At 29.4% G+C, this 16,496-nt stretch overlaps 1 protein-coding gene and 1 pseudogene across 3 annotated transcripts; one reads left to right on the top strand and one right to left on the bottom strand.

The window, feature by feature from the left end:
- The first annotated feature begins 5,554 nt into the window (after positions 1 to 5,554).
- LOC103839363 lies at positions 5,555 to 7,571 on the top strand (annotated as a pseudogene).
- Positions 7,572 to 7,829: 258 nt separating this feature from the next.
- LOC103839342 (L-ascorbate oxidase) lies at positions 7,830 to 16,210 on the bottom strand. 3 transcript variants are annotated; one of them, XM_009115862.3, is made up of 6 exons: positions 11,373 to 16,210; positions 11,092 to 11,289; positions 10,837 to 10,929; positions 9,200 to 9,412; positions 8,923 to 9,117; positions 7,830 to 8,852 (listed from the first exon to the last, which is right to left on the bottom strand). In XM_009115862.3, the coding sequence occupies exons 2-6, from the start codon at positions 11,131 to 11,133 to the stop codon at positions 7,893 to 7,895; spliced, it is 1,503 nt and encodes a 500-aa protein (XP_009114110.1). In that variant the 5' UTR covers positions 11,134 to 11,289; positions 11,373 to 16,210; the 3' UTR covers positions 7,830 to 7,892. The 3 variants fall into 3 exon arrangements, with proteins under 3 accessions (XP_009114110.1, XP_009114106.1, XP_009114098.1); XM_009115858.3 differs by having other exon boundaries at positions 11,092 to 11,414; positions 11,494 to 16,210; XM_009115850.3 differs by having other exon boundaries at positions 11,092 to 16,208.
- Between the last annotated feature and the right edge of the window lie 286 nt (positions 16,211 to 16,496).

Genomic DNA, 16,496 nt, shown 5'->3' with positions numbered 1-16,496 from the left:
CGGATCTTAACCTAGTTTTTATATATATGATATCTATTGTATGATCGTATGACTAGTTCACGTCACGATTATTATAGTTGAGGTTTAGTTAATTTGCTATATGTTCTTTTTTTTTGTCAAAGTTACCTAAAAGTAAGTATCCTATACTATCCATCGACAGTAGTATATTTATTAACCAAGCAGAGTCGGTCCTATATATATGGAGGCCAGAAGCCAAAAACATTTATGTGGCCGGCTGGATTTGAACTCATGACCTCATCGTGCTAGTAGTAGCGCTGTTGTATAATATAAGTATATTTTAAAATATTTTCATGATTTGCCGTTGAAATTGTTTGCATGTTAGTATATTACTAGGATAAGACCCGCGCTTTGCGCGGGATTAAGTTATTATTTTTATTATATTTTGGAGAATGAAACAATAGTTTGGCTTCATTTAGATTACGGGTGTTCAATCCGGATATCGGGTTGGTTTTGGTTCGGTTCGGTTTTTTTCGGTATTTGGTTAGTAAAATATAACTACTATTCTAAATCCATATTTACATTGACTTTAGTCTTTCACATACTTTTGAAAGATTTCAACTGGACGACTAAATTGATCAGCCAATCTTGTTGCTTTAAATCATTAGTGTTTATATATATATATATATATATATATTATTTAGTTTGAATATTTATTAAATAAAAATTCATATGCGTTATATTTTATGATCATTTGTAACTTATTATAACAAAAAAATAATCTATTGATCACAAAATTTTCAGAGTGGGAATATTCAAATTTCTAAATAATATATAGACGTTTTGAAAAATTCAAATATAACATATAAGAAAAAAATATAAATGTTTTTATTATATATTTAATGTGATTTTTTAATATCTTTCAATAATATAAAATTAAAAAAAAAACTAAGATACCAAAATTGTTATCAAATATTTATTATTCATAATAATTAATTTTCATATATACGTTAATCATATTAGGTAATTTCGTAGCTTCTAATTAAGGAAAGTGCAAAAAACATTTTGGTAGATTATTTATCAATTCGATAGTTAGTTTAATAAAAAATATAATGTAAGTTAAGATGAACAAACCTATTTTTCTAAGAATAGTATATTTTATATAGTCATTTATTAAATGAGAATTTATAATCATACAGCTCTATGATCATTCATATCATTTTATAACTGAATATTTAAATCATCGATAACAAAATTTTCAATGTGAAATCTTTAATAAGTTTATAATTTATAAATATTTTTCAAAATTCATTGAAAGTTTTAATATTAAAATATTTATGTAATCTTATGGTATATAGTATAATCTATATATATATAAAATATATATATATTTTATTATTAAATGATATTTTTTACTCATATGGTTTTAAAATAATGTGTATCTTCTTATAATATTAAATAAAAGTTCATATTAATACAATTTTATGATCATTTGTAACTTATTATGACAAAAAAATAATCTATTGATCACAAAATTTTCAGAGTGAGGATCTTCAAATTTCTAATAATTTATAGACGTTTTGAAAAATTCAAAATATAACATATAAGAAAATTTTTAAATGTTTTTATTATATATTTAATGTGATTTTTAATTATATTTTAATAATATAAATTTAAAAAAAGAACTAAGATACAAAAATTGTTATCAAATATTTATTATTCATTATAATTAATTTTCACATATACGTTAATCATATTATGTAATTTCGTAGCTTTTATTTAAGGAAAGTGCAAAACATTTTTTGGTACGTTATTTATCAATTCGATAGTTAGTTTAATAAAAAGTGTAATATAAGTTAAGATGGACCAACCTATTTTTCTAGGAATAGTATATTTTGTATAGTTATTTATTAAATAATAATTTATAATCATACGGTTCTATGATCGTTCATATCGTTTTATAACAAAATATTTAAATCATCGATAACAAAATTTTCAATCTGAAATCTTTAATAAGTTTATAATTTATAAATGTTCTTGAAAATTCATTGAAAGTTTTAATATTATAATATTTATGTAATCTTATGGTATATAGTGTTTAATATATATATTTATTTTATTATTAAATAATACTTTTTACTCATATGGTTTTAAAATCATGTGTATCTTCTTATAATAAAAATGTTAAACCATTGATCATTAATTTTTAACATAATAATTTTAATAGTTTTAGTCATTTATTGTCGTTTTTAAAAATTCAAAATATAACATATACGAAAAAATCTAAATTTTATTTTTATAGCTAATTTGATTGTTTAATTTATTTTAATAATATAAAATTAAACAAAAAATGATGGAGGAGATATACATTGTTATCAAATCTTTATTATTAAACTCATTAATTGTCATATATATATTAGTCATTTATGGTAATTCCGTAGATTTTATTTAAGGAAAGAAAATATCATATCATATCATTATATCATATAGTTTGACCAATTTATGTATCTAACAACATATAAAAATCGAATGTGGACCTACTTATTTTTCAATTGAATGTAATTGACTACCTAATTGAGTGCCACCTATGCATTGGGGCCTCTTTTAATTAATACAAAATTGAGGTTACATCTTTTCAAATGTTCCTTAATTAATATATAAGGGATGAGAGAAGTAGCTAGCTCTGAGAAAATGAGATGATGCTGAGTATTGTCTAAGTCTACACTCAGAGCCGGTCCTATATATATGGAGGCCAGAAGCCAAAAACAGTTATGTGGCCGACTGGATTTGAACTCATGACCTCATCGTGCTAGTAGTAGCGCTTTTACCAAGTATGCTAAAGGGATTTTTGACAAAAAAATATACGGCCGAATTAGTACTTAATAATTAGCGGTCGAAAGCACGTGCTTGACCCGCTTCTGGTCAAGTCCGGCTCTGTAACCAAGTTATATCTTTTGTCGGAAATTTCAAATAAAACAAAAGACAGGGAACAATTTTAAAAAAAAATGATAACACTAGACTTGACACATCACTCAATCTGAAATTCTAAAAGGACCCGAGTTTAGATTTGGAACATAGGCACAATGAGTTTAGCCACAACCTATCGGAATATTGTGGCACGTCTCTCTTCACAATATAGATGCAAGGGCCGCAAGGCTGTTTACTCCCGTCGCCACAGTATATGAATAGGGTCTTATCATAGTTACCTAAATTTCAATCTTACTTGTTAAAAAGCATTGCTTTAACAACGAAAAATGTTCTCCTTTACAGACCGTAAGGAAAAGTTTATCGAAACCATGGTTAACTTGTAAGGGAAGGAGAAAAAAGGGTTGAAAATCTCCCTAGTGAAATCAAAGTTTTGGATTAAATACTCACAAGTCTGGAGATTATAAGAAATCCAAAACAATTTCCATTCAAAGACACAGGTGACTTATCTGTTTCAGATATGGGCATGTTATCGTCAGGTGTATCAATAGAGTTCAATGCGTGAGAGGCACACTCATAATATTCAAGTCAAATAGATTGTAAAGTTTTATCAAACATGAATAACACAAGATTTGAAATATTGTATTTAAATCTTTAATTGGATAATATTAGATTTTAGATTTTTTACTTAAAAGATTATAAATCTGCAACAACCAATAACACTAAAGTTTAAAATCTATTATTATAAATATTTTAATACAGTAACCAATAACACTAGGTTTAAATATTAGAGTTAAAATCAATTTTTGAATAACACTAGATTGTAAAACTTAGATAATTAATTTTAAATATACTATTCAATAACACCCCCTAAAACTGTTTTGCTGAAAATATTTTTAAATTAATTAGCTAATTGGTCGCTTATGCATAAATTCTTAGGTGTTATGAAGCCTAATTAATCATCTATTCGCAAAGACCAATTCAATAACAAATATTTTGTTAAAGTATAAATTTCTAGAATAATACAGTATTAATATCAATCATCAAGTACGGTTTTGTAAGTAGAGAAGAATTGTCTACAAAATAATATGAAGAAAAGTTTGAATAATGTGTTCCAAAAAACAAAAAAGAGGAAATTTTATATATATATATATATAAGAAAAATAAGTAAAATATATGCATAAATAAAGCAAATTAAACGTAAAGAATAACAAAAATATTCATTCTGTTAAAATGAAGGGAATAACAAAATAAAAATGAAACAAAAATAAGTAAACATTGCATTTTTACTTTGTTCTGTTTTTTTTGCCAAAATTAACCTTAGATCAGAATATCATGTTTAGTAACAGTTACGAACCATCTTCTACTTATCAATGAAATTCACATTTTGGCAAAACATTAAACATTCTTATAAATACTAGGTCCTTGTCTGCGTTACGCACGAATAGTATTTTGATTTTTTTTTCATATTTTTGTACTATTATGTCAATTGTTTAGTTTTATAAAATGTTATGTTTTTACTGTAAATTTAGAATTAAAAATCTAATTTTCCCTTACTGTAAAGTAAGTTAATTTTTTTGAATCTTACCACAACACATTAGACATGAAGAGAATATAGTTGGTCTTTATATTCTTATTAGGTGTAATATTAAAAATTTTGATGGTTTTTTTTAAATTATATATTTTAGGATTGATTTTCGTGACTATATTCTATAATTGTCTAAAAAAAATTGTTTGTCCCATATAGACATCCACATAAATATAGACTTCTGATAAATTTGTTCATTGGGATATTTAGTTTCACTTTTAACTTTATTCTCTTTTTTGGCACCCTCATGCTAGCTTGTGGGGCTAGCCAACTTGGTGCAAAAGGGTTTACAAAAGCTGATCGAGAAGAGCGTGATCAGACACCTTTTGCTAGGCTATTCGTACGGAATTTTAAAGATCTAGGAATATAAGCAATAGAAAGTTCAGAAAATTATACAGCCTGTATTTCGTCGAGCTCCGAGTCCAACGCAGACCAATCTTCCTCCTTTTGAATGAGTATAACCAGTTATTCACATTCGATTGAAAGACTATCTCTCTATGTCCAAACTTCAGTATCACTTGCATTGCCCAAAGCAAACCTTCAGCTTCCGCTTGCAGTGGTGATTTGGTGCGTGTATATCGGCTCTTGCTCCAAACAGCATTGGAAAGTCACCATCCATTAACACAAAGCCAAGTTCAAATATGTCTCTTTCATTTATCCAGGATGTCTAGCAAGAGCGTTTCTTTGCGGAGGAACAGTTGTGTCCATTACCTCAACTCCCATATCAATCTCCATACTCTCGTCTATACGTTGAGCTATCCTCCAACACTCAGCTTCAATTTTATTCGCTAATGGAAAAGATATAATTTCTACGACACTATTAATGATTATTTTTTTTGTAATACTGATACGGCAAACTTATGTTTTATTTAACAAAACTCTTATTTTAATTTTGTGCTAAAGAATCAATCATATTTTATATTATCCATAATTTTAGTAAATTTGCTTATTTGTCATGTTTGTATTAGGTTTTAGCTAAATCATTGATTTATTATTTATTTTTAGCTAAGTCACTAATTTATTAATATTATATATATATATATATTTAAAAATGAATTTTATTTTAGTAATATTAGATTTATATTTTATATTAAAATTTAGTTAGTTTTTCTTATTTGTCATATTTTATTAGGTTTTAGACTTTTAGATAGGTTATTGATTTATTATTAATTTTTAGCTGATTCGCAAATGTGTTAATTAAAACAATACCCTTAATGAATTTTATATATAATTAAAAACGAATTTTATTTTAATCATATGAAATTTATATGTTATATTAATATTAAATAATGATTCTAAGGGTATTGTAAAACCTGCATAGTAAAATACTAGAACCTGCATAGTAAAATACCTGGCCAAAACTTAACCGCTTCATTATTTTCCCCGATTTTCAAAATATTGCCATAAATATTTAAAAGTCTGCTCCGTTGAAATCAGAGTAAATACGGTATATAGAAAAAATGAAACAAATTAGAATTAGGGCTAATTTATGTCAAGAAGGAAAACTTGTTGAGCAAGTCCGTTCATATGTATTAATGTGAGCAATTAGGGTTTCATTTCTTTACTAAAACTATTCATGTCTCTGATTCTCAACCAGCCCCCGAAGCTATGCTTGCGGAAACCAGTGTTGGTAAGATGCTCTCCTCTTCACCACTCTAATGGTTACTCATCTGCTTCATTGCCGCAATCACAAACACTTCCTTTAACCATCTTCTGCGCAGATCCTTGTAGACCACATCTCGTAAGAGCCGTGGTCAGGAGGGATGGTGACATGCATGCTCTTGATTACGATATGCCTCGTGATTTTATGGAGGTAACGAAAATGATAGGAACATCCAATGGATGGATAACGTCTTTGGTGGACGGCATTGTGCGAATCCGGGAATACCCGGAGAAGAATCCTAAACAGGTGAGAATCATTTTTTTACCTCCTCATGTAACTCTGCCTCTATGCCAAGCCCAAATGGCCACCAACGTGGCAATGTCCTCATCTTCTCCGGAGAAGGAGGAGTGTGCTGTGGCTGTCAAGTTCTCGGGACCTCAACTAAGCATTTGTAAACCGGCTCAAAGCAACGCCGAGTGGATCAACATTAATTAGAATCTCAAACCCTTGTTTCTTTTCCTCCCCTGTCATGTATTCGGAGAAAGAGGACATGTTTCGCATTATCGGATCTGGAGGCCACCTTGTTGGATCATGGGATCTCGGCAAACACAAGTGCACACCAAAGATTCAGAGACTTCAATTTCAAAACCTTCCGGAGCTGAGCAAGGCCAAGCGGGAGCTTCTGTACTCGAGCAACACAAGCGAACACTTGGTGGAGTCAAGAACCACCGGTGAAACTTTCATGGTTAAGTGGTACAAAAGGACGGCCAAGACCATCTACTGCATAGAGAGAATGGAAACACAAGCTTTAATGGTGTTCAAGATAGACGAACACGGTAACGCTGTTTACACTCAAGATATTGGAGATCTCTGCATTTTCCTCACAAGGTCTGAATCTTTCTGTGTCCCTGCTTGCTCTGTTCGCCACATGCGTCCTAATCATGTCAAACTCATGGATGTCGACGAAATCACTATTATCGATCTGGCTGCTCAAAAGTGGAACTGATAAGAACATTAGTTTGGACTTGTGTTTTTTTTTTTCTGAGGCTAGAGTCTTGTCTTTTTCTTTAAAACCTTTCAAATATCCAATCTATTTTTTTTTTTCATATTTATTATCTGTGAGATCGTTACGCATATGCTCCTCCTGGACAAACCTTCCTATCATCTATCACTAAAATAGCAATTTGGTTATGCTTAAGCTATATTTAGTGTGTTCTTTGTGTTGTGACTTTATATAATGGAAAGGTATTTATGCATTGAAGTGACATTCCTTCTTGTCACTCACCAAGGCTCCTGATCCAACACCCCATGTGCGTTTGTCCCTTTTGTCTTATTGACACGTCGACACTACTACTCACGACTCCCTTGTTCTTCAAGTAGTCTCTTTATTGGGCTCTACTCTTTCTCAAGCAGGCTTTCACTTCAACTGACGGCCTCCTTTCAGTCCCTTTCTCTGGTACTGATAGAGGATTTGAGGACGGAGCTCCTCGTGCGTAACACCATCCCTTGAGATTACGGTTTAGGTATATCAGGAGGTGGATTAGGGTTCTGACGACTGACTCCACCTCCAGTGGCCTTGGGAGAAGAGAAACCGAGACCCACATGATCTCTTGAGGCTACTTTCTCTCTTTCACTAAGCTACTTTCTTATTCCTCTTCTCTACTCATTTCAGACTTTTATATCTCTGTTTGGCTTGATTTAAACACTCTTTGCTGTTACAGGAAGCTCTGGACATTGTTCACGTTTGTAAAGAAGATCAAGAAAGCATTTCCATAAATTCCATCTATTTGGCATTACAAAAATTAATAAAACATATCATCAGACTAAACGTTTAGTCTGACCACAACCCATGATAGAAGAAGGCAAATTAGCAACCCTATCGATCCCAGACGCGAACACAATCCTCATTCCCATGAAAAAATGCGACTCAATATGGCAATGAAACGCCCAAACGCCAGGATTATCCGCTCTAAAACGCAGAGCGGTCCAGCCATACGGTTGTACCGCAACCGTGTTTTTCATAATCGGGTCGACCAGATTATACCTTTTGGGATCCTCCATTTCATTAAATTTCCCTTCACCATACCCAAGCACCCAAAAATCATGACCGTGTAAATGCCACGGGTGCGTTTCACTATTGTTAACGCTCATCGTATTAGCGTTCTGTAAAACCACGTCCACGGTGGAGTTGAACTTCAAGCGGTAGATCCCGTCGCTCATCGTTGCGTTAGCGTTTGAGGGTACCGCGAATATGTCGTAGCTTTTAGAATCGTACCTCTCTGGCGGCGTGAAACGCCAGTCAAATGCGTTTGTGAGATTATGCTTTAATGCGATTAAATATGGCGTTGTAGGGTGTTGGTAGGAAACGTTGTTGACCGACCACCGCATGTATCCGTTAACTTTGTTCTGTGTATTCAAGAGCACAATCACTTTGTCGGAATTCTCCGGCGGCGCGTGTGCGAATCCTTTACGTGCCTTGATTGCTACGCTTTGTGCAAGACGGTGGCGCGTGTCGTTCCATTCTGGCCGAAAATTGGAGGATGCCGGCGTCGGAGGATGCTTACGTGGATGATGCGGGTGGTAGTTGAGTACAGCGGTTGCTGGTGGAGTTTTCTCTGGACGGCTAACGATGCTTGTGGTGATCCAATAGTTCCGGCTAGGGTTTTGATCTGCCTTGAGAAGCACGGAATAAGTTTCTCCGGAGTATATGAAGAGATTCCTCACAGTGAATGGTTCAACGTAGTGTCCATCGGCTTCAACTACCGTCAAGTTATGTCCCTGAAGTTTAATTTCACTCATAAAAACAGAATGGAACGAAAATGGTTGCTTGCATCACAAGCTAGGTTACCTCGATTTGGAAACTGAGAGCAGAGAGAGACGTCAAACTACCGATTCGAAGCCGGTATGTCTTCCCGGGGATCACCATGAGGACAAAACGTGAACAATCAGCGTGTGAAGCGTTACATACTTCAGCTTCCGAGCGCTGAGGAGTCATCATGTTGTTTGTGCAGTTGAATCTTCCTCTTCCTTGTATCATAAGCGACTGATATTTCAACATCCAAAAAAAAAACAATTAGGTCGCTCAAAAACTAAGAATCTGACTTTTAAGTAGTAGATCCATTCACCTGTGGCTCACCGACCCATTTAAAGGGTATGGATGCTAAACCAGTCGCTTTCTCGGACATGCCTTTGTGATACCAATCGGTTAACAAAAGGCTCCGGTCATAATCGTATGTAAACGGTTCAGGTTCTGTACTAGGAGGAGAAACTCGAATCATTCCTATTAATCCAGATTCTCTCTGCATTCCGTAGTGTGAATGATACATGTATGTCCCAGGCTACAGACCAAATTAATAAAACAAAAACGTAACACAAAATTAACATACAAAAATAAAAAGGACTAGATTTTGACCCGTGCAACCGCACGGGTGTTTGTTTTCACTTTTCTATACATAAATTATTGTTTTAGAACATAAGTGGTATATATTTTAATCATATACTTAAATATTTATATAACTCTTTCAAATACATTAATTTTATAATTTACATGTTATAATTAATTAATTGTTTAAACTGTATGTATTTACCACTTCTTATTATATATTTATCTTATTGTATTTGCATTTAGTTATTAAGCAAATTAATATATTAATGAGAAAATATATTTAAAAATTATTTTGTATTTAATTTATGCTAAATTTGACCCGTCTTTCGAAATTGAATTTCTTTTTACCAATATTTTTATGCTTATTCATTTTAGATAATTTATTATTGTATATATAAAAGTCTAAGATATGTTAATTTTTAGACATGTATTATATAGTTTGTTAATTTTAAGATGTTCTATCATCATTTTATATTTTAAATAAATAGTTTATATTTATGAAAATAAAATTTATAAATTTATCAATTGAATATAATTTTATCATATTTATTTTAGTATAATAATTATATTTTAACATGATCATGACTATAAAGTAGATAAAATAGGATATAATTTATTTATTTTCATTTTTAAACGATAACTTAAAATACATTAAGTTATTGTTTAAATATTTTTACACAGATTTATTAGAATTTTAAAAATATAATATATAAATATATATTATATTTAAAATGAAAATATATTATGATTAAAGTAGTTACAAAGATTTTATATTATTAACTTTAAGGAAATACATGTTAATTTTTATACATGTATTATATAGTTTGATAATGTTAACCCATCTTACCAACATATTAGATTTTATTTTTGAGCATAAATATTTTATAATTACGAAAATAAAATATATAAATATATAAATTTAATACAATTTTATTATATTTAGCTCAATATAATAATTTTATTTTAATATGATTGATTATGATTACATAATAAATAAAACATTATAGATTTTTTTATTTATAATTTTATATAACTGAATATATTAATCTATAATAATATTCTAAACTAATTTTGAAATTAGCAAAAATATTTAAATATAATTTCGAAAATGAAGATCTTGTAAAAATCTTTTTAAACAGATTTGTTAGAATTTTAAATAAATATATTTATATTTAAAATGAAAAGATATCAAAAGATATTATGATTAAAATATTTTAAAAGTTTTATTTATTATTAGTCTAAACTAAAATGTAATATGAATTTCTATGAATAGGTCCATTAGGTCCATTTTAAAAAAAATCACACATGAATCAATGTTGTAACTTCTGTTTTAATATATAAGATTGAAAAATAATTTGCGAGTATGATTTTTTTTACTCTGTCAACGACGAACTGGTATGTGAAGATTTCTCCAGGAAGAATTGGACATTGAGTAACACCTTCCACTCCATCAAACCATGGTGTCCCAACCTGAAACCAAAATCAAACATTACAAGTATTCATCGAATGTCTTTTTTTTTAACTGAATTATTCATTAAAGGTATCAAGTATTCATCGAATGTTGTGATATGTTTCTTGAAAAAAAGGCACATTAAAAACTGTATAAAATTTTGACTAGGATTGTGTAAGTACCTGTCTGATTCCATGCCAATGGACAGCAACATTTTCAGTCATGAAGCTATTCTTGAGCTCGACAATTATGGTGTCACCTTGTTGAGCTTTGATGGTAGGACCTGGCAACTGCCCATTTATTGTAATGACTAGCTTCTCAAAACAATCTGGTGACTTAAGCTCGTACTTCACTTCCCACTTGAATCGCCGGATCTTTCCCTGAACGAGGACGGAAGAAGAGAACAGGGTGATGAAACAGATGAACATAAGAGTGAAGACATGACTTGTGTCAGAAAATCTACAGGATCTCATCATTTTCTTAGTTGTGTGTCCAAGAATCTGTACTAAAGAAGATAAAGAAGCTGTTATTTCAGTGGAACATTTTCCAACGAACACTTGATTTAAGAAATACTATATACTTACAAAGATCGAGATTCTTATTGTGTTATTACTAATGCATGTATATATATTATACTTAATACACAATGATAAGTCATGTGAAGTAGAAGAGACTTGTCTGCGTTGTTTGTGTAAGAAAATTCTACAAATGAATCATATTTTGAAAGTCTTCATTGATTTTTCTTTGTTCTTTTCTCTATTGACATCAAAACATGTGTTAAAAATTTACATATTTCAAACCAGCGTAAAATTCAGGTTACGTTATAAATGAAAACTTATCTGACCCCAAGATAAAATGATATAATATATATATATATATTTTTTTTTCAAAAAAAAGATAAAATGATATATTAATTCCTAGTTGGCAGGTTGGTCCATTGCATGTCATGTGATTAAAGATAAACCACTTGCCTTTTTAGAGAAACATTAGAGGAAAAACGCGTAATACTTTTCTATGATTTGGCGCTAATTCTAATAATACATCGACTTTTCTCAGCAAAATAAATAGAATAGAATATCATATGTACCTCATCAACTTCTCAAGTCATAAAAGTCGAGTGTGTTTGATGCTTCTACACGGCTTTCAACTTTTGCTTTAGCAATCAAAAATTTGAAAAATAAGATAATTCTTATATATATTTTGTTGTTATCTGAAAAATATACAAAAGATTATAATTAAATACTAGATAGTGACCCGCGCTTTGAAAGCGCGGGATAATTTTTTTTGACAATTTTATTAACATGAATGTTTGTTGATTCATATGTTTTGGCAAGACATTCGGTTTTCAGTATAGTTCTGATTTATTTATATTGATTTTTAATTTTTGTTTTAGTTGTTGTGTTTGGGTTTTGTGGTTTAAAATATATGAACCATTTGTTTATGTATAAAGTTGTGTTTGGTTAGAGTGTTTGAATTGTTTGGTTTTACGTTTGGATCTGGATATAATATGAAGCTGATATAGTTTCGACTATTTTGGTTCTGGTTGCATTTCTATTCAGATTTATTGTTTCCAATAAAGTAAAATAAAACATTTTGAATTTTTTTTTCATTTTTTTCTTTAAATAGGGTATAATAAGATAGCAAACAATAGCATTTATATTATGAAAGTGCGAGAATTTTTTCAGTTATATTAACATATCTAAATATGTATATTTTGCTTGTATTTTATAAGAGATTAAATTTTTCACATAATAACAATATATCAATCTACTATAATAGTATTGATTTTTTATTTGTTAACTTAAAGTTAAGGTAAATTATGATTTCTATGCCTTTCAGATTTTAAATTATGAATAAATTATATTGTACACATATAATATTTATTTGTGGTAAAGTTTTACTTGGGAATAGAGTTTGATCAGTATTTCTTTGTAGGATATAGGATAACATATATTTATCTTAACTATTAATTACAATAAAATTGAAAAAATGTTATAGTTTATTTTTTAAAAAACTTTGAATGTTTATATTATTAGTACATTATAAATGTTGAATTAATTATAATTTAATTCTTTTTATTTGATATGTTATTGTTATTTTTTTTTTTTAAATGGGCCAGAATATGGCTTGATTATAATTTAGCTCATAAAATTATCAAGATGGGCTGTAATTTATATTTTTTTTCTTAAGCAAATTCTTTTACATAAGGATTTCATCAAAATCGGCCCAAGCTCACACTAATTCTAGCTTCTACCCGATAGACTCCAGATATTTTTACCATTTTCAGACAACTTTCTGGTTACAAAAAAAAAATCAAACTCTCAAAAGGCGATTGAAGCAAGCAATGAGTTGTGTCTTCCACGAATCGACCTCATCTCCGAGGTAAACCTTTTACTCTATTTTCTTTATCCTCGGTAGAGAGTTGAACTCAAATCAATTCTTACACAAAGCTTATTTTATTTGGTTTGCATGTCCCTACGATGACTTAAATAATATAATAGATCCGATGAAATAGAAGTTGTTCGGATGCATTGAAAGAAAGACCTTGGTGAGCTCATTCGATTTGGTGATTCAATAGACAAAAACTCCAAAGGTTTGTGTTCATTTGCTTGTACATCCATTTGGTACCTTCAGCGATTTGGCTCCTTTTTTTTTCTTGTTAAGGAACTTAAAAATTTTAATTTTGTTTACTAATATTCGATATTAAAAAAAATATTATGTTAGTTTATAAAATTATATTTTCTTCAAATATAGTTATTTTTGTTTCCGGTTAATAGGCTTGTTTTTGTTTTAAATATAATGTTAGTAATATATTTACACTTAATTTTTATGATGTTTAATTAATTAACTAAATAAAATTTGATCATTTCAATTAAATATTTATTTTAAATAAATTAATAAATTAGATAAATTCAGTTAAAATAATTATTATAAATATAATGTAGTGGTTATATATTAAAGATGTGTTTTTAGTTTGGGCCTTGAGATTTTTTTAATCTAAAGCCCATTAAAGGAACCGATAAACATGTGTTTTTCTTCAGATTTCATTAAAAACATTTCACTCTCTCAGCTGTCGGTTCCTCTTGGTTAAAGAGAAGAACTGAAGAAGATGGTGATTTCCGAAAGTAACACTTCATCCGATCCCTAAAAGGTAAATCCATTGTTATTTTCTTTTCTCTTCTTCATCCATATCTCTTTTAAATATTGTATTTTCAGAACTAACTTTTTTTTTAATCTGTTTTGTATGTTGAATACGATGATTTTATTTCTTATTCAGATGAGATGGAAACATGTTGCGATGACTTATAAGTAAATAATTTATTTAAAGTTTAAGCCGTACAAACATGGTGTTGAGTTTGTCCGAAACAAACATTCAAAAGGTATACAATTAAATAAACTCCTGTTTGTTAAAATTGTAGATCCTCCTACAATAAAAAAATTAAATAAGTATTTATAGAAATGTAAGGAAATAAACTAAGGAGATTAGGATAATTCTGAGATGGCATGAGATAGTAGCTAACATTAATCAGGTAATATATTACTACTCAATTCAAAATGTCTCTTCATTTACCTTTTTGTCTGCAAATATGATCTCTAAAGTCTCACCAAACCCGACATTGGATGGTTTTCAGGTGTGTATGACTTTGGCTTCAATCAACCAAATTGTTTTCCATGGCCTAATCTCTCATCAAGGTACACCATCTTTTTCTTAGAAGACATTATGTGTGATTTTGTGAAACGTTTTGAAATCTGTGTGTTTGCTTTCAGGTTAAAATGCTGTATATATAGCAAAAGAAAAGGTCGTGGGTTTAGGATATTCCAATTCAATGTTGTTAGAGAATATTTGCCGTGAGTTTAATCAAATCATATATATATATATATATATAGATATATATATATATATATATATATATTTTCAAATCATATATATCTTGTGAATCAAGTTTATTCAAGTTATACAAATTAGATATTCGGTTTATTATAATATAGATCAAAATTACCAAAATCTGCGGTTTCTTGTTTTGATTGGTTGTTATTAAGATTTTAAAGATATGAAAATATAAAGATTGACCAGTTATTTATGATTTTGTATATTCGTTATTGATATTTAAGCAGCTTCCGAAAATTTTGTTAATTGCTTAAATGAAATCTTTTTATTTAATGGTATAGTTACTTATGGTTATTGATTTGAAAAAGATTGGTATTTATGATTATTCGATATGGTTATGTATTCCTTCCAATCTAGTTTTTTTTGCCAAATTTTTAGCTTTTGATTTAGTGGTTTATATTTTTGGTTATTGATTTGAAAAAAACTTTGAAAATTCAATAATTTTGTTGAATATATTGCACAGTGGTTAATCCCGTGAGGATACTAATTATGTGTATTTATTATGTAAAATTTTATTCCATGATAGAGTTTTAACTTTTAAGTTACCAAATTTTGTGGCTTCTTGTTTTGATTGGTTGTTATTGATATTTTAAAGATGAAAATATAAAACTTGACCAGGTATTTATGATTTAATATGTTGGTTATTGTTATTTAAGCAACTTCGGAAAAAAAAATAGTTTATTTGCTTAAATTTTTGCTTTTTATTTGATAGTATAGCTATTTATCGTTTTTAAACCCAAAAAAGATTGGTATTTATGATATTGCTTTATTTTAATAAATTAAAATACTGAAAAGGATCTGGGGTTTATGGGTTCGTTTGTATCACATACTATACATATAAAAATGCAAGCTTACGAATAATACTATAAAGTGTTAGATTTTCATGATTTTGAATACTGCAACATGTATGTTTTCTGGTGTAATCTTTTGTAACCAAAACATGGATTCGAAGTGATGAATGGTCGATACAGATACATTGGTATTAACAGAATGTATTGTTTTTATTAGTAGTTTGCAGATTCCAATAAACGTTCAAGCTTTGGTGTTGATGGAAAAACAGAATCAATATACAAAGATGTTATGTACGTATACTGTATAAGAATTGAAAATCAGTGTTGCTGTTTATAACAATTGAAGTTGTTTAAAACGTAGGTGTTGCTGTTTAAATAACCCGATAGGAAGGCATTGTTAATTAAATGTAGGGGTTGCTATTTAAATCAAAAGAATTTTGAAAAATCAGAATTAAATAAAAACATTGGTTTTAATTAAGCCAGTGGCATGATTTTGTAAATATTGCTGAAACAGAAGGTCACCTAAAAAAAGGGCCTTCTGTTTTAATAGTATTGATCTACGTTGCACGGAAGCTTCATCGGACGTTCGCTTCCCGCTTCGGAACCGGAATCGGAATCGGAACCTCGTGGAAGCTTGCGGAATCTCGCTTCCAAAACGTTTCTAAAATATTCTCTTTAAAAACCTGTTGGAAGCTTATGATTCCGTTTTGGAATCACGCTTCCGTTTTAAAAAAAAATACAATGTATATCAATAAAATATAAAACCATAGTTTTAATCTATATAAAATAAAAAAAAATTAATAATAATGAATATTGAGTTATAAATATACAAATATCAAAAATAATACTATAAATTATCTTTATGCATTGAGATTTTTTATTAAAGATATAGCACATATTGAAACAT

The sequence above is a fragment of the Brassica rapa genome, chromosome A01 (genome assembly GCF_000309985.2).
Source record: "Brassica rapa cultivar Chiifu-401-42 chromosome A01, CAAS_Brap_v3.01, whole genome shotgun sequence".
Classification (NCBI taxonomy): domain Eukaryota; kingdom Viridiplantae; phylum Streptophyta; class Magnoliopsida; order Brassicales; family Brassicaceae; genus Brassica; species Brassica rapa.
This window is presented reverse-complemented; position numbering and strand designations above follow the sequence as displayed.

Excerpts from the sequence above, each read along its gene's own strand:
- LOC103839342 (XM_009115858.3), bottom strand. The coding sequence starts at position 11,385 with ATGATGAGATCCTGTAGATTTTCTGACACAAGTCATGTCTTCACTCTT. Across the intron at positions 10,930-11,091 it reads ATTGGCATGGAATCAGACAG|GTTGGGACACCATGGTTTGA; the intron begins GTACTTACACAA and ends TTTTGGTTTCAG. Across the intron at positions 9,413-10,836 it reads ACCAGTTCGTCGTTGACAGA|CCTGGGACATACATGTATCA; the intron begins GTAAAAAAAATC and ends TTTGGTCTGTAG.